At 47.7% G+C, this 24338-nt stretch overlaps 1 protein-coding gene across 1 annotated transcript in view; it reads right to left on the reverse strand.

Annotated features, from left to right (window-relative positions):
- The window catches only part of LOC125465378 (ectonucleoside triphosphate diphosphohydrolase 2-like), a 48384-nt gene extending 35448 nt beyond the window's left edge, over nucleotides 1-12936 (reverse strand). Inside the window, exon 1 of the mRNA XM_048558805.2 lies at nucleotides 12736-12936. Within this exon, the coding sequence (XP_048414762.1) occupies nucleotides 12736-12849 (114 nt within the window). The 5' untranslated portion in view covers nucleotides 12850-12936. The remainder of the gene's footprint in view (nucleotides 1-12735) is intronic.
- Between the last annotated feature and the right edge of the window lie 11402 nt (nucleotides 12937-24338).

A 24338-nucleotide genomic window follows, 5' to 3' on the forward strand; every position in this document is an offset into this window, starting at 1 on the left:
TCATATGTATGGCAGCCTTTTACAGTGTCCATTTACTGAAACAGGTGCTCACTAAAGGGGCAAGAGTAGCGATAAACTGTTTACTTTTATTAATATAATTGATGGATCCACCTTTTTAACAAGATATCCCTCGCTTTGCCCTGGAATTCTCAGCATCTCTGACCTTCCCCTCTGTGCCCAATTGATGATGTTGACCACACATCCAATCCTCATACTACCTGACTCATTCAAAAATTTCTTTTTTTGCCTCCAATCAGCCTGTTCAGAGATGTTATTACACCCCTCAGGAGCAGGTGAGCCTTGAACACAGACCTCCTGTGCTAGCAGTTGGGACATTGTCACTGCACCACTAGAACACTCCAGCCTCTCAGCTGCCTACAGCTAAAGCTCATGTTCATGAACGGAGATTGTGAATTGAATTTCAACGTGATTGGATTCCCTCCTACTCTGACCCCACTTATACCTCACACTGTTTTACCCTGATATTGTCACCGTCCAGGATTGTTTTTCTGAACTGTCAAGGTTTTGCGGGTTGTGGTTGGATGTTTTATATAAATGTGATTGTCTGGTTTGTTGGAGACCGAATTGGATGGTTTACCAAAGATCTGATTTTATGGTTTGGCAGGAATGTGATTGGATAATTTGCTATGATGTGATTGGATGGTTTGCTAGGAGACGTGTGATTGGGTCTTCTACTTGTGTGTTTATACTTTGGAGTACTTTTGTAGCATTGAATGTGAAATGACGAGAAAGGGTCAGGCCCCTGCAGTGCATGTACACTGCCCTGTGTCTTACTAGGAAGCTGGAACAGTTTGAGGAATGATCTTTCCATTTAATGGAGCTATAGCTCCCTGACTCCAGTTCTGTACATCACCTTAATAATCTGCTGCATTGACAGGTACATTGTCAGGTACAGGGAGCATCACATCACTCATTGTTTCTTTGGTTACAGAAAAAAGCTTTACTACTGCAGCTCTGAATGTCAATAGTTTGGGAAACGGGTGGGGAGATACAATGAGACCTGGGTGATCTTGTTCACTAAGAGTCAGCATGCAGGTTCAGCAGGCAGTGAAGAAGGTAAATGGCTATGTTGGCCTTCACAGCGAGAGGATTCAAGTGCAGGACCAGGGATGTATTGCTGCAATCGTACAGGGCCTTGTGGTGAGATCACGCCCTGGGGTAGTTTATCTGGTTTTAGTCTCCTAATCTGGGAAAGGATGTTCTGGCTATGGAGGGAGTGCAATGGAATTTACCAGACAGATTCATGGGATAGCAGGCAGACAATTGAATAGGAACTGGATCAGTTAGGAAAATATTTGCTGCAATTTCGAAGAATGAGGGGGATTTAATAGAACCCTTTGAGGTTCTGGATGTAAGTTTGCTTGCTGAGCTGGAAGGTTAGTTTTCAGACGTTTCATCACCATTCTAGGTAACATCATCAGTGAGCCTCCGACGAAGCGCTGGTGTTATGTCCCGCTTTCTATTTATCTGGTTAGGTTTCCTTGGGTTGGTGATGTCATTTCCTGTTCTTTTTCTCAGGGGATGGTAGATTGGCTCCAAATCACTGTGTTTGTTGATGGAGTTCCGGTTGGAATGCCATGCTTCTAGGAATTCTCGTGCGTGTCTCTGTTTGGCTTGTCCTAGGATGGATGTGTTGTCCCAATCAAAGTGGTGTCCTTCCTCATCTGTGTCTAAGGATACGAGTGATAGTGGGTCATGTCGTTTTGTGGCAAGTTGATGTTCATGTATCCTGGTGGCTAGCTTTCTGCCAGTTTGTCCAATGTAGTGTTTGTCACAGTTCTTGCAAGGTATTTTGTAGATGACATTCGTTTTATTTGTTGTCTGTATAGGGTCTTTTAAGTTCATTAGCTGCTGTTTTAGTGTGTTGGTGGGTTTGTGGGCTACCCTGATGCCAAGGGGTCCGAGTAGTCTGGCAGTCATTTCGGAAATGTCTTTGATGTAGGGGAGAGTGGTTATGGTTTCTAAGCCCGTTTTGTCTGTTTGTTTGGGTTTATTGCTGAGGAATCGGCGGACTGTGTTCATAGGGTACCCGTTCTTTTTGAATATGCTGTACAGGTGATTGCCATTCCTAGATGTTACAGTAGAGCGAACAGTCAATGGGGAACTCCAAACCAGCGTCTACAGGAAAACAACACATACGGACCAAATACTGAACTACAGGAGCAACCATCCCAACACCCACAAACGAAGCTGCATTAGAACATTATTCCAACGAGCCACCACACACTGCAGCACAGAGGAACTACGCAGAGCAGAGGAAAATCACCTATACAGCGTATTCAAAAAGAATGGGTACCCTATGAACACAGTCCGCCGATTCCTCAGCAATAAACCCGAACAAACAGACAAAATGGGCTCAGAAACCGTAACCACTCTCCCCTACATCAAAGACATTTCCGAAATGACTGCCAGACTACTCGGACCCCTTGGCATCAGGGTAGCCCACAAACCCACCAACACACTAAACCAGCAGCTAATGAACCTAAAAGACCCTATACAGACAACAAATAAAACGAATGTCATCTACAAAATACCTTGCAAGAACTGTGACAAACACTACATTGGACAAACTGGCAGAAAGCTAGCCACCAGGATACATGAACATCAACTAGCCACAAAACGACATGACCCACTATCACTCGTATCCTTAGACACAGATGAGGAAGGACACCACTTTGATTGGGACAACACATCCATCCTAGGACAAGCCAAACAGAGACACGCACGAGAATTCCTAGAAGCATGGCATTCCAACCGGAACTCCATCAACAAACACAGTGATTTGGAGCCAATCTACCATCCCCTGAGAAAAAGAACAGGAAATGACATCACCAACGCAGGAAATGACATCACCAACCCAAGGAAACCTAAACAGATAAATAGAAAGCGGGACATAACACCAGCGCTTCACCGGAGGCTCACTGATGATGTTACCTAGAATGGTGACGAAACGTCTGAAAACTAACCTTCCAGCTCAGCGAGCAAACTCACATCCAGAACCTCAACCTGAGCTACAAATCTTCTCAAAACTCGCTAGAACCCTTTGAGGTTCTAGGCTGTGTTTGCTGACAGCGGTGCATGTCTGCTAGGCACTACTTTAAATCATGTTTCAAGGGGTTGTGGCCCAGGAGCAGGAGAGATTGGGATGGGGAAGGGGAGAGAGAGAAAGGGGAGATCGGTAGGGCCAGATCAGGACCAGTGGGGAGATTGGGACCTAGGAAGCAGAAAGGAGGAATTGGGAACAGGGATTGGAATTTGGGAGAAAACCAGAGGTGGGCTGTGTGTGTGTGTGTGTGTGTGTGTGTGTGTGTGTGTGTGTGTGTGTGTGTGTGTGTGTGTGTGTGTGTTGGTGGGGTGGCATTGGGGGTGGGGCTGTGGTAGAAGTGCCATTGAGAGGGTTGGAGAAAGGAGGATGAGGGGAAGAGGGCCCACCTTGCCGCCCCAGCCTCTGGGCCCTCTTTCCTCCTCACTCCAGGGTGTACCTACACCCACCATCTGTGGACCCCTCTCCCCACCACTGAACCCTGTTGCACAATAGCACTCACTTCCCTGAACGTGCAGGGGACTGCACTTGTGCATGACATGGTATGTTAATTCCAAATGACGATGTATTGTGTCTGGAATCTTGTAAGTGCGTGGTTGCTCACAGTGGCAAGTGTCAGTAAATACTGCAAATTGTCAACAGGATAAACACAGGAAGCATGTTCCTGGTGGCTGGGGAGTCCAGAACCAGGGACCATGGTCTAAGGATATGGGACAGGCCATTTAGGACTGAGATGAGGAGAAATGTCTTCAACCAGAGAGTGGTGGGCCTGTGGAATTCTTTCCACAGAAAATGATTGAGACCAAAACATTGAGTGTTTTCAGGAAAAAGTTAGATATAGTTCATGGAACTGAAGGGGTCAAAGGGTATGGAGAGAAAGCAGGAACAGGGTAATGAGTTAGATGATCATATTGAATGGCAGAGTAGGTTTGAAGGGCCAAATGGCCTGATCTTGCTCCTAGTTCTTCATTTCTATCTGCTGGTTATCAAGGGATTCAGTGCAAACATGCCAAGGAAGACACATACAGAGAAATCCAATATATCTCAGTCTAAATCCAGCCAAGACTGAGGAGAAATATCTTTACCCAGAGAATAGTGAGATTGTGCAACTTGCCAGCACAGAGAATAGTTGATGTGAACAGTATTGCTGTGTTCAAGGATAAACATGAGAGGAATTGCAGTCAGGGACAGCACTGACAAATTAGTTAATTAAAAACAGGAAGAGTTTCGATTGGAGGGTTAAATTCTGCATGAACAGCAGGGGCCGAATGGTCTATTTCTGTGCTGTACATTTCTTCCACGTCCTGCACAAACCACAGAGTTCACCACAATTTCACTGCGATGCAGACTTCTCCATCTCCCCCTGTCAGTCACCATTCCTCATCCCACTGTGGTTCTCCATCGAATCTGAAACGTTCCTTTCTCCTTCTGGCTAGCAAGCTCATGACCATCACCCAGTGGAGCGCATCTTTCTCAGCGTCTGTCTGCAACCTCCAACCAGACAATTCAAGCCTCCCTCCAGCTCCAGTCTTCCATGCTGCCAAAGACTTTCACTCGCCCTCTACTTCCAGATCTGATCCAAACTCTCTTCTCCATCTGTCCATCTCACTGTCTGCATCCTGTTTGTAATCAAGTCACTGATTCAGTCTTCCAGTACTGGCCTCATAACTCTCTTGGTGCTGCCTCCCTTTCCATTTCAGTAACACGTCCCCATCCACCTCCCTCCACTGGATGTTCTCTAGTTACTCCACAGAGATCACAGGTTCCAGCAAAGAGCAGTGAGGCACCATCTGTTGTTTACCTAAGGAGAACATCTGACTTGGGGAAAAGCAGCTGTCAGCTGCTCCCACACAACAACAGACTGCTCAGAATTATTATGTTCCTGTTAGAGTCAAAGGTAAGGCTGGTAGTATCAGGGGACAATGGATGAATAAAGATATTGAGATTCTAGTCAAGAATTTTTAAAAAAAATCATATGAGAGATAGACAACTGGGTTCAAATGAATCTATTGCTGGGACTTCTTTCACCAGAACAGAGGAGGTTGAGGGGCGACTTTAGGGGGTTTATAAAATAATGAGGGGTATGCATAAGGTGAATGTTAAGTAGCTTTTCCCTCGGGTGAGGCACTTTCAAGACTAAGGGGCAGTTTTTTACGTGGGAGGAGGAAGATTTAAAAAAGACACGAGAAGCGATTTTATTTTTTACACAGAGAGTGATTTGGGTGTGGGGTGAGTTTCCAGAGTAAGTGATAAATGTGGGTACAGTTACCACTGTTTAAAAAAAAATTTGGATAAACACATGAATAGGAAAGGTCGGTGGGATATGGGCCAAGCACAGGCAGGTGGGACTAGTTTAGTTTGGGATTACAGTCAGTATGGACTGGTTGGACCGAAGGGTCTGTTTCCTTGGTGTATGACTTTAGGACTGTGTGATTCTTGAACAGTATAAAGAGTGTGTGGAGGCATTCTTCAGAGGGAGATCAAGAAGATTGGAAAGGTATGAGATAGTCTTGACAGACAAGGTTAAACGTAATTCAAAGAGATTCTATAAGTACAGACAGCAAGAGAGCAATTGGAGAGAGAGTAGGGCTCCTTAAAGATCAAAGAGGTTGTCTTTGTGTTGAACCTCAGGAGATGTTAAAGATATTAAGTGAATATTTCACATTAGTTTTTACTGTGGAGAAAGAAATGGACGCTAGAGAACTCAAGAGAAATAAATACTGATGTTTTGAAAACAGTTTGCATTACAGAAGAGGAAGTGCTGGAGGTCTTAGAAAATGTGAAGGTAGATGAATCTCCAGGACCTGATCAAGTGTATCCCAGGAAATTGTGGAATGTTAGGGAGGAATCTGTGGGGCACCTAGCAGAAATTTTTGTATCTATAACTATGGGTGAGGTGCCAGAGGACTGTAGAGTAGCTAGCATTGTGCCTTGGTATAAGAAGAGATGTATGGAGAAGCCTGGGAACTATAGACCTGTGAGTCTTTCTTTGGTGGTAGGTAAGGTGTTAGAAGTGATTATGAAGAATAGGATTTATGTGCATTTGGAGAGGCAAGGAATGATTAGGGATAGCAGCATAGTTTTGTGCAAGGGAGATCTTGTCTCACAAACTTGATTGGGTTTTTTGAGAAAGTAACCAAGTTGGTTGATGACAGCAGAGAGGTAGACATTGTTTACTTGAACTTTAGTAAAGCCTTTGACAAGGTTTTGCATGATAGTCTAATTAGTAAAGTTAGATCACATGGGATTCAGGGTGAGCTTGCCAATGGGATACAAAATTGGCTTACCACCTGGAGACAGGATGGTGGTGGTGGAAGGTTTTTTTGGACTGCAGGCCTGTGACCCGCTGTGTTCCACAGGGACAGGGCTGCGTCTACTTTTGTTTGTGATTTATATAAATGATTTAGATGAGAAATAGAAGACATAGTTAGTAAGTTTGTGGATGACACCAGGATTGGTGGTACAGTGAATGGTGAAGAAGGTTATCTAACATTACAAAGAGCTCTTGAACAACTGGGCTGACGGGCTGAGGAGTGGCAGATGGAGTATAATTTGGATAAATGCGAGATATTGCATTTTGGTAAAACAAACAGGGGCAGGACTTATACAGTACTATTAAAAGTTGGGCCAACAGTAGCGTTGTAGAACAGGGAGACCTAGAGGTTCAGGTACATAATTCTTTGAAGTTGGTATCACATATAGACAAGGTGCTTAAAAAGGTGTTTAGTACGTTTGCCTTCATTGCCCAGACCTTTGAGTATTTGAGTTGAAATGTTGTGTTGGGGTTGTACAGGACATTGGTGAGGCTTCTTCTGGAGAGGCTTCTTCTGGAGAACTGTGTACAGTTCTGGTCTCCCTGATAGGGGAAGGATTTTATTAAATTGAAACGAGTTGAGAAGAGATTTACCAGGATATTGCTGGGAATCGAGGTTTGAATTATAAGGAGAGGCTGGATAGGCTGGGACTTTCTTCACTGGAGTGTACGAGGTTGAGGGGCGACCCTATAGATGTTATAAAATCATGAGGGGGGGTACAGATGAGGCAAATGGCAGGTGTCTTTTTTCTAGAGTGCGAGATTTCAAGATGAGGGTGTAATAATTTTTAGGGTGAAAGGAGAAAGATTGAAAGAAAGGGGGCTTTTTTTTTACAGAGAGAGTGATTCTGTTTGGAATTAACTTCCAGAGGAATGTTTTATCCAAATGTTAAAAGCCATTTGGATAAGTACATGAATAAGAAATGTTTGAAGGGATATGGACAAACATAGGCAGGGTGGGACTAGTTTAGTTTGGGACTATGGTCGGCATGGACTGGTTGGACTGAAGGGTCCTTTTCTGTATTCTATGACTCTATAACAGACAGTTCAATGTGTTGTTGTTGGATGTGCTCCAGTCAGTACTGTTCCTGTCATCAGTCTAAAAGCTGGCTCCTAATTGAGTGCCACACTGTTGGAGAGTGAGTGCTGAGGGAGAGCCGCACTGTTGGAGAGTGAGTGCTGAGAGAGAGCCGCACTGTTGGAGAGTGAGTGCTGAGGGAGTGGGCACTGTTGGAGAGTGAGTGCTGAGGGAGAGCCGCACTGTTGGAGAGTGAGTGCTGAGGGAGCGCCGCACTGTTGGAGAGTGAGTGCTGAGGGAGAGCCGCACTGTTGGAGAGTGAGTGCTGAGGGAGCGCCGCACTGTTGGAGAGTGAGTGCTGAGGGAGCGCCGCACTGTTGGAGACTGAGTGCTGAGGGAGAGCCACACTGTTGGAGAGTGAGTGCTGAGGGAGTGGGCACTGTTGGAGAGTGAGTGCTGAGGGAGTGGGCACTGTTGGAGAGTGAGTGCTGAGGGACCGCTGCACTGTTGAAAGGTCAATACTGTGGGAGTGCTGCACTGTCAGAGGGTCAGTGCTGAGGAATTGGCACTCTGTTCGGTGTTTCCAACTTGCAATGACTCTGAGCTGGTGAGATATGAGACAGAGACCCTTTCTTGCCCTCGGTGTGTTCAGTTGGAACAGTGTTGCTGTATTGAAGCTCCCTCATACAGCAATCCAGAAACATGCACACTTGGTCATGACTTAGTCTGAAGTCCTTTACTAGTTATTCACTTTTTTTACTCTGTTGAAAGCATTTTCGTCTTTGCCTACGCACTGACTAACATTGATCAGTTGGCAATATAAAAACGTAAATTCTTCTTTCCTTATCTTTCACTGCGAAGCTTCGGAGGCAATGAAATTTCTTTCTCCACTTACACCAAATTCCTGAATTCAATAATGTCACTGTTTTCACTAACCAGGTGCTCAGGTTAGAGAGGGCAGATCGCCAAATGGGGTATGTGGTGAAAATCTGATGTATGGGTGGTTATGTTGGGGAGGGTGGGTACTGGCCATCCCTTGGCTGTAGTGGTGGGGTGTTGGGGCACAGTCCCATGGCTACCTGAATCCCAAGCACCCTCAGTACAGTGCTGAACACTGCCTGCCATTACCCATCACATGGACAGGCACAAAAATCTGCAGCTCATCAAATGTATCCTAGCAGCTCCTCTCCTCGAATGGGAGCAGAAGGCCCAGTGATGTGGAACAGATTATTCTCACAAAGAAATCATGTGGAGTCACACCCAAGTTACAACAGCCAAGCACAACAACTTACAAAGCGCCGCACACATAATAAAGTCATCAGATGCCTCATACAAGCATTGTAAATCAATGCATGACACTGAGGTACCTCAGGAGATAATACAGCAAATGACTCAAAGTTTGGTCTAAGGGATGGATATTCAGTAGCATCTCAAACATGGTAGGGCAGCACGGTGCCTCAGTGGCTAGCACTGCTATCTCACAGTGCTAGGGACCCATGTTTGCACATTCTCCCCTTGTCTACGTGGATTTCCCCTGGATGTGCCAATTTGCAACCACAGTCCAAAGATGTGCAGGTTAGGGTGGGATAGCGATGGGAAATGCAGGGTTACAGGGATAGGGCAGGGGGTGGGCTGCTCTTTGGAGGGTCGATGTGGAATCGATGGGCTGAATAGCCTGCTTCCACACTGTAGGGATTCTATGATTCTAAGTCAGACAGGTGTAGGGAGAGAATTTCCGAGGTTAGGAATCAGATGCTTGTTAGGCATCAGCTGAAGACCGTGGACAGTTTGGACACCACATGAAAGGAGGGGCATAGATTTAAAACAATTGGCTCACAGTTCTCAATGGAGAGTGACTAAACTATTGGTCTTTCTTTAGAATACAAAGGAAATCAGCAAAGTACCACCCAGAATTTAATGGTTCAGATAAATGGCCTTGATCTAACTACTGAATACCTACCAAATATTAACAAGTGCCATCAAATGGAACAGAACAAACACGTTTAGCAAATGTATTCAGACCAAAAATACCAGACTACATCACTACACCAGCACTTTGAACAGTGCAAACATCTCTGTCATCAACAATCTGCTCATTCTCAAAGAGAGGTTATTAATACGAAGAGCTCTTCAATTTGAGATTCTTCAGACAATTCATCAAAAACATTTGGGAATTTACAAAGTGTTCTGCAGAGTACATCAATCAAACCAGTGACCAGGTATCACTCACTCAATACCAGAAGGAATTGCTAACTGCATTCTTTGTGGTGTAAACAGCCAGGAAAACCAAGCATCATTATCACAGCAGAGACAGGAATAAAATGACTCAAGTATCCATTTAATGCATGGAATTGCGGACAATGTAGTTTCAGGCAGCAGCGGCTGTGAGCTTTGTGAAGAGAATTTGTCTACATTCAGCTGCAAATGTAGATACAGGAGGATCCTTAGCGTCAGTATCACTGATCTAAACTGAGCTGGACTGCAACCACAGAGCAAACCAATAGGGGAATGGATCTCTGTCACTAATTAGTAAAAAGGCAAAAAGGTTTTGGTGAGGTTTGACTGTGGGGACCAGCCAGGAGTGTGATGGTCCGGAGATGTTAGGCAACAGCAAAGGCACAGATGAGGGTTTCAGTAGCTGATAAGCTGGGACAGGATGAGGTGAGATGATCTTTGTGAGCTGGAGTTGAGTGAGCTTCTTGAGGAAGTGGTATTGCTCAGCTCTTTAGCTTCCTGCCTAAAATACTTAACACCAATGCAAACACTTACTCCAACAAACACTTTCAACCAACAATTTCAAGTACTTTCTGGCCATTCTCACATCGATGTTCGTGGATCATACCGTGCACAGTTTGCCTGTGGTGGTTCCTTACGTCGCACTTGAGGTGACTGCACACCAAAAGCACTTCATTGGCTACAAAGGACTTTTCGATTTCTGGAGGATGGCACAGGTGCTACACAAATGTTGTTCAAATTTCTCAGAATATTTGGCCTAGTTACAGGCCCTGAGAAATCAGAGTGCAATTCACATGTTAGGGTATTAACAATTTCCCCAACACTGGCACAGAATTAATCTCTGTTTGGCAGCTAGCAGTAACTGACAAGAATTCCTGCCACTGTCTGAGAAGTTTGCAGTTCTGCACTGGGCTCTGCACCCTGTTAAGAAACTGCAGTCAGGCTGAAACCAAGCAGCAATCAGGCAGCTCAGAGCTACTTTATCATAATCACAGACTATTAGAATAGTTATGCAAAGAAAGAGGACATACTGTCCCCTGTATCAGTGCTGGTATTCTGCACAGTCCCTTTGCCCTTTCCCGTACCCTGGCAATTAGATCGTCTTTGGATCTTAACCCAAAACTCTTTTGAATCCTGTGACTTAATCTTCCACAAATATACAGTGCATTCCAGGTCTGAACCACACACTGTATCTTATCATTCTCTCCTCAGCTCTTCTACTTATTGCCTTATATCAATATCCTCTGCTTCCTGATCCATCTACCAATGGGAACAGTTTCTGCCCATCTACCTGTTCAAACTGACAAAGATGTGGACACCTCAAGCAAATATTTCTGTGACTTTCTTCACCCAGAACAAGATGCAAATGCTCAAATCCATCATGCAACTGAAACCTCTTATCAGCAGGGAATCAGTGTGTGTGTGTGACTGTACTCCAGTGAGAGTCAGTGTGTGTGTGGGACTGTACCCCAGTGAGAGTCAGTGTGTGTGTGGGACTGTACCCCAGTGAGAGTCAGTGTATGTGTGGGACTGTACCCCAGTGAGAGTCAATGTGTGTGTGGAACTGTACCCCAGTGACAGTCAGTGTGTGCCTGTTAGCTGTCGCTGTGTAGCTGTTTCTGCTTATAGATATCAATCAAATTGCCATTTGAAATCTTTTGCCTGTGACAATGAGCTTGACTGGGAAATGTAGGTAACTGTCCAAGGTGCCCATAACCCCGTATATGCCTTTAGCCTGCTCTTTCTCAGCATTCTTGGAATTGTTTATTTCAATAACTTCTCTTTTGAAAGTTGCAATCAAACATATCTCTGTCACACTCAACATCACGAGATCTCATTGCATAAAATACCTTATGTCTGCTTTTTGGCATTTACTGTACTTCTGTATTTTCTAATTCCCCACATCAAAAGAAGCTTTGCGTAGCTGGTGCTATGGTGTTCCCTGATAATTAAAGATGTAGCCCCTCTACAGTCGACAATGTAGATTTGTTGTGTTTACAGTCTCCTGCTATCACACTGACAGTAATTTGGATGGTCACTGTCCCCAGCCTGTGCCAGCTGTAATAGCCTGAGAAGGAAGCTGTTGTGTGGAACACCAACAGGGGCTCCCAGGTAGTGAGGGACAATGAGTGGAAACTGAGGCTAGGATTCACTGGGAAAGTGAGCAAGACCTGTCAGAACTGATACTGGGAGGAAAGGGATCGATAGAAATGTCTCGAGAAGCTGCACAGAGGATTCTGTGGGGGAAGGCTTGTTTCAGAATGAATCCCCAAATTAGTTTGAACCCCATCTGAACCTGTTCAGCAGATTACTGAACCACACTCAATGTGTTAAATAACTGTCAGCTGTGCTCAGTTTGATAGTACATGGTTCTGCATCTGCGTGAGGTGCAATTTGCTCCCATTTCTCAGCATGATCGGAATTGTAGCAGGGTTTTCCTAAAAACCTGGAGCTGTTCACCTCATATACCCCCAACCGTCCCTGGGGAGTAGGCAGGTAATCATCAGACACAACAAACAGACTCAGTGCATACCCAGATTCAGATACCTGGCACTGCCAGTACCGGGCTCAGTAAACCAAAGATTTGGTAAACAGCAGACCTGGTAAAGTTGGGAAATATCGGACAGAAACGGGACTCAGTTAACAATGAATCTGGTAAGTACTGGACATGGTCAGTCGTGGGTCTGATTCACACCTGACTCAATGAACTGCAGACACCATAGGTACACTGGGCAGTGAAAACACTGAGAAAACTTTGTGTATTCTACTATGTTGAAATAATTACATCAAAGATGAATGTAAACAGTCCCGAGGGGCACTGCAAAGACAATCAAAAATATCAAAGTACATTTACCAAACTTCAAACCATTCATTTCTGTGGCAACACTGTGGTGCTTACTGGGCACTCTAAATAGAGTGGGCACTAAAGTTTGCAAATACGCTGAGCTCTAGAAACACGGGTATGGGCAGGTATCAGGTGAGCTCCTTGCGATTCATCCCTGAATCCTCCCGGTCTGTGCTGAGCGTCTGTAACTGTCAGGCTTCCGCCGTCAGGCAGTCTGTCTTTGAGGGGGAGAGCAGAGGGAGAGCAGTGGATACACTCACCTTGTGGGAAAAGGGCTGCTCCACGTCCCGGGTGGTGGAACACAGCAGGATAATGCCCAAAACGCCCAAAACCCCGAGAGCGGCGGAGATGATGAGGTGGTAGAGGCCAGGCATGCTGCAGTAACGAGTGCAGGCGCTGACTGAGCTCCCCGTCCCTCTCAGGCAGAATGCTGCCTATTGGTTGTTCCTGCCTCAGAGTTAAACTCACGCACTCAACCCGCAACCGGAGGGCAGCCCCTGTCCCTGCCCCCCCCCCCCAACCCACCGCCCCCTGTCCCAGGCCCCCACCCACTGCCCCCTGTTCCTGCCCCTACCCTCTGTCTCCTGTCCCTGTCCCCCAACCACTGGCCCCTGTCCCTGTCCCTACCCCCCCCGTCTCTGTCCCCATCTCCCATTTCCCTCTAGCTGTCCCTGCCCCCTGTTCTTGCCCTCCTGTCCCTCTTCCCCTCTCCCTGTCCCCTCCTTCTGCTCCTCTTGTCCCTGACCGCTCCCCCTGCACCCCCTTTTCCTGTCCCCCATTCTTGACTCCCTGTGCCTCTCCCCCTCTCCGTGTCCCTGACCCCCCTGTACCCCATCCCCAGCCAGGCTAACAGCAGACTGCACACCCAGTCCATGTCCCCAGACAAACATATTCCCCTCCCAGGAGGGACCACAGCCAGCAACTGTGTCAGTCCAACCCACAGCAAGGCCCCAACACCACCCCCCCCACAAAACCTAAACCCACCCGTCTACCTCAAACCGCTCCCCCCCACAGAGAACTCCCCTGCCCACCTCAAACTGCCACCCCACCTCAAACACCCCCACCATGTAAAACCCCGCCTGCCCACCTCAAACTCCCCTGCCCACCACAAACTCCCCTGCCCACCACAAACTCCCCTGCCCACCTCAAACCCCCTGCCCACCTCAAACACCCCCACCACATAAAACCCCCCTGCCCACCTCAAACCCCCTGCCCACCTCAAACTCCCCTGCCCACCTCAAACTCCCCTGCCCACCTCAAACACCCCCACCACATAAAACCCCCCGCCCACCTCAAACTCCCTGCCCACCTCAAACTCCCCTGCCCACCTCAAACCCCCTGCCCACCTCAAACTCCCCTGCCCACCTCAAACTCCCCTGCCCACCTCAAACACCCCCACCACATAAAACCACCCTGCCCACCTCAAACTCCCCTGCCCACCACAAACTCCCCTGCCCACCTCAAACTCCCCTGCCCACCTCAAACCCCCTGCCCACCTCAAACACCCCCACCACATAAAACCCCCCTGCCCACCTCAAACCCCCTGCCCACCTCAAACTCCCCTGCCCACCTCAAACACCCCCACCACATAAAACCCCCCTGCCCACCTCAAACTCCCCTGCCCACCTCAAACCCCCTGCCCACCTCAATCACCCCCACCACATAAAACCCCCCTGCCCACCTCAAATCCCCTGCCCACCTCAAACTCCCCTGCCCACCTCAAACCCCCTGCCCACCTCAAACACCCCCACCACATAAAACCCCCCTGCCCACCTCAAACTCCCCTGCCCACCTCAAACACCCCCATCACGTAAACCCCCCCGCCCACCTCAAACTGCCACCCCACCTCAAACCCCTCCCCACCTCAAACATCCCCTACCTCAACTCCCCAACTCCATAATCACCTCAACACCTCCATCACCTTAACTCTCATCACTTCAACACCCCATACCTCAACCCCCTCAACTCAACACCCCCACCTCAACCTTAACACCCCATCACCTTAACTCCCATCACCTCAACCCCCCCACCTCAATTCCCCCACCTCAATTACCCCACCTCAAACACTCCCACCTCCAACTCCCCATCACAAACTCCCCCACCTCACACCCCCAACTCAATCCCCCCACCTCAATCCCCTCACCTCAAACACCCCACCTCAAACCTCCCAACGTCAACACCCCCAACTCAACCCCCCCACCTCAAAGCCCCCCAACCCAACACCCCCACCTAAAACCCCCCACCTCAACCCCCCACTTCAAACCCCCCAAACTTGACACCCCCACCTAAACCCCCCCCACCTCAACCCCCCACCTCAAAGCCCCCCACCTCAACCCACAAACCCCATAATCACCTCAACACCTCTATCACCTCAACCCCCAATCACCTTAACTCCCATTGCCTCAACTCCTCATCACTTCAACCACTCATCACGTCCTCAACCCCCCATCACCTCAACTTCCTCCTCACCTCAACCGTCTCATCACCTCAAACCCTCATCACTCCCTCCTCACCTCAAACCCTTAACACTCAACCTCATCATTTTCTCATCACTCCAAACACTCATCACTCCATATCTTAATCACTCCCTCAACAAACCAATCTCTTCAGCCCCTTATTACTCCCACTGCACTCCAACCTCCTCATCACTCCCTCACCACCTCAGCCTCATCACCTCAAACCCGTCAACACTTCATCCTCTCATCACTCCAACCTTCCATCACTCCCTCAACACCCCAACTCCCTCAACACTCTTTCATCGCTCCAACTCCCTCAATACTGCTTCATCACTCCAAAACACTCATTACTCTGGCTATCTCAACACTCTCTCAACACACCAACCCTTTCATGTAGGGTTTGCCACAGAGTGGGAAAGTCAGTACTGAGGGATGGCTTTATTGTCAGATGGTCAGTATTGAGGGTGTGCCACATTCTTGGAGGGTCAGTACTGAGGGAGCGCATGCTGTCGGAGGGTCAGTACTGAGGGTGTGCCGCATTCTCACAAGGTCAGTAGTGGGAGAGTGCCACACATCGGAGGGTCAGTGCTGAGGAAACGCCGCACTGTCATAATATTAGTACTGAAGGAATGTCGCACTGTCGGAGGGTCAGTGCTGAGGGAGCGCCGCACTGTAGGAGGGTCAGTGCTGAGGGAGTGGGCACTGTAGGAGGGTCAGTACTGAGGGAGCGGGCACTGTCAGAGGGTCAGTGCTGAGGGAGCGGGCACTGTCGGAGGGTCAGTGCTGAGGGAGCGGGCACTGTCAGAGGGTCAGTGCTGAGGGAGTGGGCACTGTCAGAGGGCCAGCGCTGAGGGAGTGGGCACTGACAGAGGGTCAGTGCTGAGGGAGTGGGCACTGTAGGAGGGTCAGTACTGAGGGAGTGGGCACTGTCAGAGGGTCAGTGCTGAGGGGAGTGGGCACTGTCAGAGGGCCAGCGCTGAGGGAGTGGGCACTGATGGAGGGTCAATGCTGAGGGAGTGCCGCATTCTTGGAGGGTAGGTAGTGGGGGAGTGCCACACTGCCGGAGGGTCAGTGCTGAGAGAGTAGCGCACTGTCGGAGGGTCAGTGCTGAGGGAGCGCTGCAGTCTCAGAACGTTAGTTCTAAGGGAATGCCGCACTCATGGACAGTTAGTGCTGAGGGCAGTGCTGCTCTGTCGGAGGGTCTGCACTATAAGAGGGGACCTTTCTCCAATTATGATCCAAGTTTGATTTTGTGCAGGAAAGGTCTGATTTGAACTTGGTATGTCATTCCTCCAGGTCTAAAGATGTGCACTCCATAAACCTGTGATCATTTGTGAATGGGATCACAAATGTTTTAAGATGTGTGAAAGCAATGTCTCTTTGGTTCTCCATCATTTTTTGATTTTTACCATTTACAAATTCTCCTATTTTTCAGGTATGAAGCATGTTTGAGATGTGACAGAGGAAAGCACTGATAATCAAGTCCATTGCTGCACCAGTCTCACCATTTCTGTCAACACAGTGGCTCAGTGGTTAGCACTGCAGCTTCTCAGCGCCAGGGAGCCAGGTTCAATTCCACCCTTGAGCAACTGTCTGTGTGGAGTTTGCACATTCTTCCCTGTGTCTGCGTGGGTTTCCTCCCACAGTCCAAAGATATGCAGGCTAGGTGGATTGGCCATGCTAAAATTGCCTGTAGTGCCCAGGGGTGTTTAGGTTGGGTGGGTTAAACGTGGGAAATCAGGTGTAGGATAATGGATGTGGGTAGGATGCTGTTCGGAGGGGCAGTATGGACTTGTGGGGCTGAATGACCTATTTCCACACTGCAGGGATCCTATAATTCTATGATTTGATTCAGTGATCACAAAAGTGAGCCACAATGTCTGTCCACCGTCTAACAGGCACAAGTCAGGAGTGTGATGGAATACTCCCCACTTGCCCTGGATGAGTGCAGCCCCAACAACACTCAAGAAGCTTGGCACCATCGAGGACAAAGCAGCCCGTTTGATTGGCACCACATCCACTCCCTACCCCACCGACGGTCAGCTGTAGCAGTATGTACTACGTACAAGATGCACTGCAGAAATTCACCAAAGACCCTCAGACAGCACCTTCCAAACCCATGACCACTTCCATCTAGAAGGACAACAGAAGCAAGGTAAACCGTGTCCCACGTTTGTGATATAAAGACATGGTCAACCACGCAGATAAACAGAGGAAGGTGGAGGATGATGGAAGGGGCACCGAGAAAGAGTTTCAGGTCATCAGTGAAGGAATAGCATGTTCCGATGCTGATCCTGAAATTTCAGAGGGGGTTGTAATCCCGGGGAGGATAATGAGTTGATTCAGCCTTTTGGCTAGATTGGGGACCATGATGCATAGAGCTCCCCTCTGTTGGAAATGCTATATCTCCATTAGGGGCTTAGTGGGAATGGGGTGAGGGGTATGTGCAGGATTCCATCTTGAGAACTGTGAGAGTGAGATAATGTTACATTCTACGCGGAATTCTCCTTAGTGTTTCTGTTTGCACAAGATTAGAATCATAATTGCTCTTTTGGTTTTGGCTTCTATTACCACTTTACAGTTATATATGATCATCTGAGAGAAACCACGTTCAGAGCTGATTGTTGCATTGTTAAGAGATTGTTTATCTACTTCCTATCAGACTCAGGGTGCACTGTCTGCACTACTTGTAGCCTGTGGTTTGCCACTCCATGACATCATTGCGAAGTTGCAGGGTTCTATTGACCTTGCACAGCAAGAGGCTGGAGGTGGGGGGCTTCAATATGTGAATCCTGGCTGTTTGCCCTCAAGGAGGCCAGTTCATTATATCAAAGTGTTCTGATGGTTCATTGCCAGAGTTACCCAGTTATTCTCTGATATAGATACCAATAATTTCAATAATTCCCATTGCATAATGAGATGTGAAGGTGGGCTTTGTCCAATAATACCTGGGCTTGAGAAGTCTCATTGCCAGATCCAGTTGGAGGTCTCAGTGTGAGCTATATGTTCCAGGTGATGAATGTTAATGTCTTGATATTCATTTTTTGAATTATCTTTCTTAGTGTATTGGACAGTTACACCAAGTTATTGAGACATTCCTTTTTAAGTTCCTGTTTTGTTTAGCTACTTTCAGGTCAAGTGACTTTGATGGTCATTTTAAAGGGTCCTAGCTCATTTCCTCCTGTTTCTCTATCAAATTAAAGTCCCAGGCTTTTAAATGAGTCAATGAGATTTAAAGATTAATCACTTGTATTTTAGACCATCATGTCAAGACCCACAGAATTGCTGTTGACTCTTTAGAGGTTCTTTGAATTGGTCTAAAATGCCACTCAGTTGTGTACAATTGCTTGCCTCACAACCTACTCAAAAGCAGTTGAGGATGTCCAAGAGATGTTCATCTTTTCACCACAGTACACATCCTGCCAAAGAATAAAAAGTGACGTTGGTACCTAATCTCACCAACCTCAGTCTAAGACGTTCAGATGGCTTCAACAGCTTCTCAGGAGAAAGTTCCAGGTTTCTAAACAGCTCCATGTGAACATGCTAATGTCAACATGAAATAGCTGAGTTCGAACTTTCACATAATAAGGCAACACAGTGGCTCAGTGGTTAACACTGCTGCCTCACAGCACCAGGGACCCAGGTTCGATTCCACCCTCGGGCGACTGTCTGTGTGTGCACATTTTCTCTGTGTCTGCGTGGGTTTCCTCCTGTTTCTTCCCACAGCCCGAAGATGTACAGGTTAGCCAGGGGAAATGCAGGATTACAGGGAAGAGGTTGTGGTTGTGGTTGGGTCTGGGTGGGATGGTCTATGAAGGGTCAGTGTAGACTCAATGGGCTGATTGGGCTCCTTCCACACTGTAGGGATTCTATGGTATCTCCTTCCATTAGTTGTTGGGGAGTGATGCCATTGTAGTAACATTCCCGGGCTCACAATCCAGAGAACCAGGCTGATGGCATGGGTTCGAATCCGACCACCGCAGCTGCTGGAATACAAAATCTGGAATAGAGAGCAGGTCAGAGCAGTGCAGACTGCCCGCCCCCACCCTCCCCCACCCTCCCCCACCCTCCCCCACTAGTCATTGTAAAAACACAGCAGCTTCACCATCTTTGTTCAGTCAGGCCTATACGTGACTGCAGACTGAGAGCCTGAAATGGCCAAGCAAGCCAGGCAGGGCAAGTCAGGATCAGTAACAGACTGTGTTGTTGTGTATCCTGAAGTCTGCCTTGGAGGACATTTACCTGAAGATCCATGGCCGAACGTTCTTGCCCGCTGCAGTGTTCCCCCCTGGGAGTGAACAACCCTGTTTGGTGATTGTTGCGCAGTGTCCATTCATCCATTGTCGTAGTGTCTGCATGGTCTCACCAATATACCATGCCTCGGGGCATCCTTCCCTGCAGCGTATCAGATAGACAATGTTGACCGAGTCATATGAGTATCTGCTGTGCATGTGGTGTTCGCACATGTGATGGTAGTGTCCATGTCAAAGATCTGACATGCCTTGCAGAGGTTACCAGGACAAGTTGTGCAGTGTTGTGGTCAATGTTGTCCTGAAGGCAGGGTAGTTTGCTGCGAACAATGGTCAGTTTAAAGTTTGGCAGTTGTTTGAAGGCGAGAAGTGGAGGCATAGAGATGATCTTGGGAACACGCGAGGGGTCAGCAGAGAGAGTATAGGGATCAACAGAGATGAGAGATAATGGGAACTGCAGATGCTGGAGATTCCAAGATAATAAAATGTGAGGCTGGATGAACACAGCAGGCCAAGCAGCATCTCAGGAGCACAAAAGCTGACGTTTCGGGCCTAGACCCTTCATCAGAGAGGGGGATGGGGGGAGGGAACTGGAATAAATAGGGAGAGAGGGGGAGGCGGACCGAAGATGGAGAGTAAAGAAGATAGGTGGAGAGGGTGTAGGTGGGGAGGTAGGGAGGGGATAGGTCAGTCCAGGGAAGACGGACAGGTCAAGGAGGTGGGATGAGGTTGGTAGGTAGCTGGGGGTGCGGCTTGGGGTGGGAGGAAGGGATGGGTGAGAGGAAGAACCGGTTAGGGAGGCAGAGACAGGTTGGACTGGTTTTGGGATGCAGTGGGTGGGGGGGAAGAGCTGGGCTGGTTGTGTGGTGCAGTGGGGGGAGGGGATGAACTGGGCTGGTTTAGGGATACAGTGGGGGAAGGGGAGATTTTGAAACTGGTGAAGTCCACATTGATTTTTGAAACTGGTATTTTGAAATTGCAACTCTCACCCGAAGGTTGCAGGAACAGCAACTCATATTCCGCCTGGGAACCCTGCAGCCATATGGTATCAATGTGGACTTCACCAGTTTCAAAATCTCCCCTTCCCCCACTGCATCCCTAAACCAGCCCAGTTCATCCCCTCCCCCCACTGCACCACACAACCAGCCCAGCTCTTCCCCCCCACCCACTGCATCCCAAAACCAGTCCAACCTGTCTCTGCCTCCCTAACCGGTTCTTCCTCTCACCCATCCCTTCCTCCCACCCCAAGCCGCACCCCCAGCTACCTACCAACCTCATCCCACCTCCTTGACCTGTCCGTCTTCCCTGGACTGACCTATCCCCTCCCTACCTCCCCACCTACACCCTCTCCACCTATCTTCTTTACTCTCCATCGTCGGTCCGCCTCCCCCTCTCTCCCTATTTATTCCAGTTCCCTCCCCCCATCCCCCTCTCTGATGAAGGGTCTAGGCCCGAAACGTCAGCTTTTGTGCTCCTGAGATGCTGCTTGGCCTGCTGTGTTCATCCAGCCTCACATTTTATTATCAACAGAGATGAGATGTGTTTAGGGTCAGGTGAGGGACAGCTCACTCTAGACACTAGCATGGTGGAAGTAACATTCAGACTGAGCCCAGGTCTGAGGTTTCAGCACATAAGAGCACTGGGCTCCAACAGGTGCTAACACAGCACTTTGCACATGCAAAGGAACTCAAATAGTTAAAAGCTGCTCCATCCTGTTTGTCTGAAGCTCAGTGCTAGGGTTAGGGTCAGGTTTGGTTCAGGGATAGGGTTAGGGTAAATAGAATCCCTGCAGTGTGGAAACAAGACCTTTGGCCCAACAAGTCCACACCAACTTTTTTTCATTCCCCTATAACCCACACACCCCTGAACACTACGGGCAATTTCCCACAGCCAATCCACTAACCTGCGCATCTTTGGACTGTGGGAGGAAACACCACAGACACGGGAAGAATGTGCAAACTCCACACAGACAGTCACCCGAGGCTGGGATTGAACCCAGGTCCCTGGCGCTGTGAGGCAACAGTGCTAACCACTGGGCCACCGTGCTGTCCTAAACCTAAAAGGTTTGGGTTAGGGTTAGCAACAGTGTTAGGGTTAGGGTTAAGGTTAAGGTTAAGGTCAGTGCTTGGGTAGGGTTAGGGCTAGTGTTAAGTCAGTGCTTGGGTGACGTTAGAGTTAGGGTTAGTGTTAGGGTTAGGGTTAGGGTCAGTGCTTGGGTGAGGTTTAGGGTTAGAGCTACAGTTAGGAATGGGATAGGGTTAGAGTGAGGGGCTAGCATTAGGGTAAGCAATAGGGTTCATGTTAGGGTTCGTGTTCGGGTTCAGGTGAAGGTTAGGGTCAGGTTTAATTGTAGGGTTAGGGTTAGGGTTATGTTTAACATTAGGGTTATGGTTGGGGTTAGGGTTAGGTTTAATGTAAGGATTACAGTCACGATTAGGGTTAAGGTTCGTGTTAGGTTTAATGCTAGGGATTGGGTTAAGGGGAATCAATAGGATTAGGTTGAGATTTAACGTTAGGGATAGGGTTAGTGTTAGGGATAATGCCAGGGTTAGGGTTAGGACTAGGGGTAAGGTTATGGTTAGGGATATGGTTAGCATTAGGGTTTGGGTTAGTGTAAGGTTTCGGGTTAAGGATAGGACTAGGGTCAATGTTCGGGTTAGCATTAGGGTTAGCATCAGGGTCAGGGTCAATGCTAGAGTTAGAGTTAGGCTTGGGGTTACAGTTCAGGTTAGGGGTTGGTTTAGGATTTGAGTTCAGGTTAGAGTTAGGATAAGGGTTAGTGTTAGGGCTAGTGCTTCGTGATAGGGTAAGAGTTATGAGTAGGGTTAGGGTTAGTGTTAATGTTAGGGTTAGGATTAGGATTCGGGTTAGGGTTAGTGTGAGGGAGAGCATTTGGGTTTGGTTTAGGGTTAGAGTGAGGGTTAGGGTAGGTTTAAGATCAGGGATAGGGTTAGGATGAGTGTTTAGGTTTGGGGTAGCAACAGGGTGAGGGTGAGGGTGAGGGTTAGTGTTAGGGATAGGGATAGGGTTAGGGATAGGGTCAGGGTTAGGGTTAGGGTAAGGTTTAATTTTAGAGTTACGGTGGGGTTAGGATTAGAGTGAGGGCTAGGGATAGCGTTAGTTTCAGGATTAGAGTTAGGGTGAGGTTTAGTGTTAGGGTTAAGGTTAGGTTTAGTGTTGGAACATAGAACAATACAGCGCAGAACAGGCCCTTTGACCCTTGATGTTGCGCCGACCTGTGAACTAATCTAAGACCCTCCCCCTACACTATGCCCATCATTATCCGTATGCATATCCAAGGACTGTTTAAATGCCCTGAATGTGGCTGAGTTAACTACATTGGCAGGCAGAGCATTCCACGCCCTTACCACTCTCTGAGTAAAGAACCTGTCTCTGACATCTGTCCTAAATCTATCACCCCTCAATTTGCAGCTATGCCTCCTTGTACAAGCCAACGTCATCATCCTTGGAAAAAGACTCTCACTGTCCACCCTATCTAATTTTCTGATCATCTTGAATGTCTTTATTAAATCGCCTCTTAGCCTTCTTCTCTCCAAAGAGAACAGACTCAAGTCCCTCAAACTTTCCTCATTAGACCTTCGCTCCAGACCAGGCAACATCCTGGTAAATCTCCTCTGCATCTTTTCCAATGCTTCCACATCCTTCCTGTAAATGGGCAACCAGAACTGCATGCAATATTCCAAATGAGACCGCACTAGCGTTTTGTACAGTTGCAGCATGACATCACGGCTCTGGAACTCAATCCCTCTATCAATAAAACCTAACGCACAGTAAGCCTTCTTAACCACACTATCAACCTGGGTGGCAACTTTCAGGGATCTATGTACATGGACACCAAGATCCCTCTGCACATCCACACTACCAAGAATCTTTCCATTGACCCAGTATTCTGCCTTCCTATTATTCTTCCCAATGTGAATCACCTCACATTTATCTGCATTGAACTCCATTTGCCACCTTTTAGCCCAATTCTGCAGTTTATCCAAGTCTCCCTGCAACCTGCAACATTCTTCCACACTGCCCACCACTCCAGCGACTTTAGTATCATCTGCAAACTTACTAACCCATCCACCTATGCCTGTGTCCAAGTCATTTATAAAAATGACAAACAGCAGCGGTCCCAAAACAGATCCTTGAGGCACACCACTAGTAACCGGACTCCAGGCTGAATATTTTCCATCAACCACCACTCGTTGCCTTCTTACAGAAAACCAGTTTCTAATCCAAACTGCTAAATCTCCCTCAATCCCGTGCCTCTGCATTTTCTCCAATAGCCTACCATGTGGAACCTGATCAAAGGCTTTACTGAAGTCCATGTACACCACGTCAACTGCCCTACCCTCATCCACATGCTTGGTCACCTTCTCAAAAAACTCAATGAGGTTTGTGAGACGTGACCTGCCCTTGACGAATCCATGCTGACTATCTCCAATCAAATTGTTGCTTGCTAGGTGATTATAAATCCTATCTCTTATAATCATTTCCAAAACTTTTCCTACAACAGACGTAAGGTCTATAATTACCTGGGTCATCCCTACTGCCCTTCTTGAACAAGGGCACAACATTTGCAATCCTCCATTCGTCTGGTACTAAACCTGTAGACAATGAGGACTCAAAGATCAAGACCAAAGGCTCTGCCACCTCCTTCCTAGCTTCCCAGAGAATCCTCAGAAAAATCCCATCCAGCCCAGGGGATTTATCTACCTTCACACCTTCTAGAATTGATAACACCTCCTCCTTACTAATCTCAATCCTTTCAATTCTAATAGCCCGTAACTCAGTCTTCTCCTCTACAATATTCTCCTTTTCCTGAGTGAAAACAGATGAGAAGTATTCATTTAGCACCTCTCCAATCTCCACAGGGTCCACACACAACTTCCCACTTCTGTCTCTGACTGGCTCCATTCCTATCCTCCTCATCCTCTTATTCCTCACATACCTATAGAAAGCTTTAGTGTTCTCCTCTATTCTACCTGCCAATGTCTGCTCATGTCCCCTCCTTGCTCTTCTTAACTCTCTCTTTAAATCCTTCCTAGCTAATCTGTAACTCTCCATCGCCTCATCTGAACCATCTCGTCTCAACGTCACATAAGCCTCCCTCTTCCGCTTAACAAGAGATACAATTTCTTTAGTAAA

This window comes from Stegostoma tigrinum, chromosome 29, assembly GCF_030684315.1.
Source record: "Stegostoma tigrinum isolate sSteTig4 chromosome 29, sSteTig4.hap1, whole genome shotgun sequence".
Taxonomy (NCBI): domain Eukaryota; kingdom Metazoa; phylum Chordata; class Chondrichthyes; order Orectolobiformes; family Stegostomatidae; genus Stegostoma; species Stegostoma tigrinum.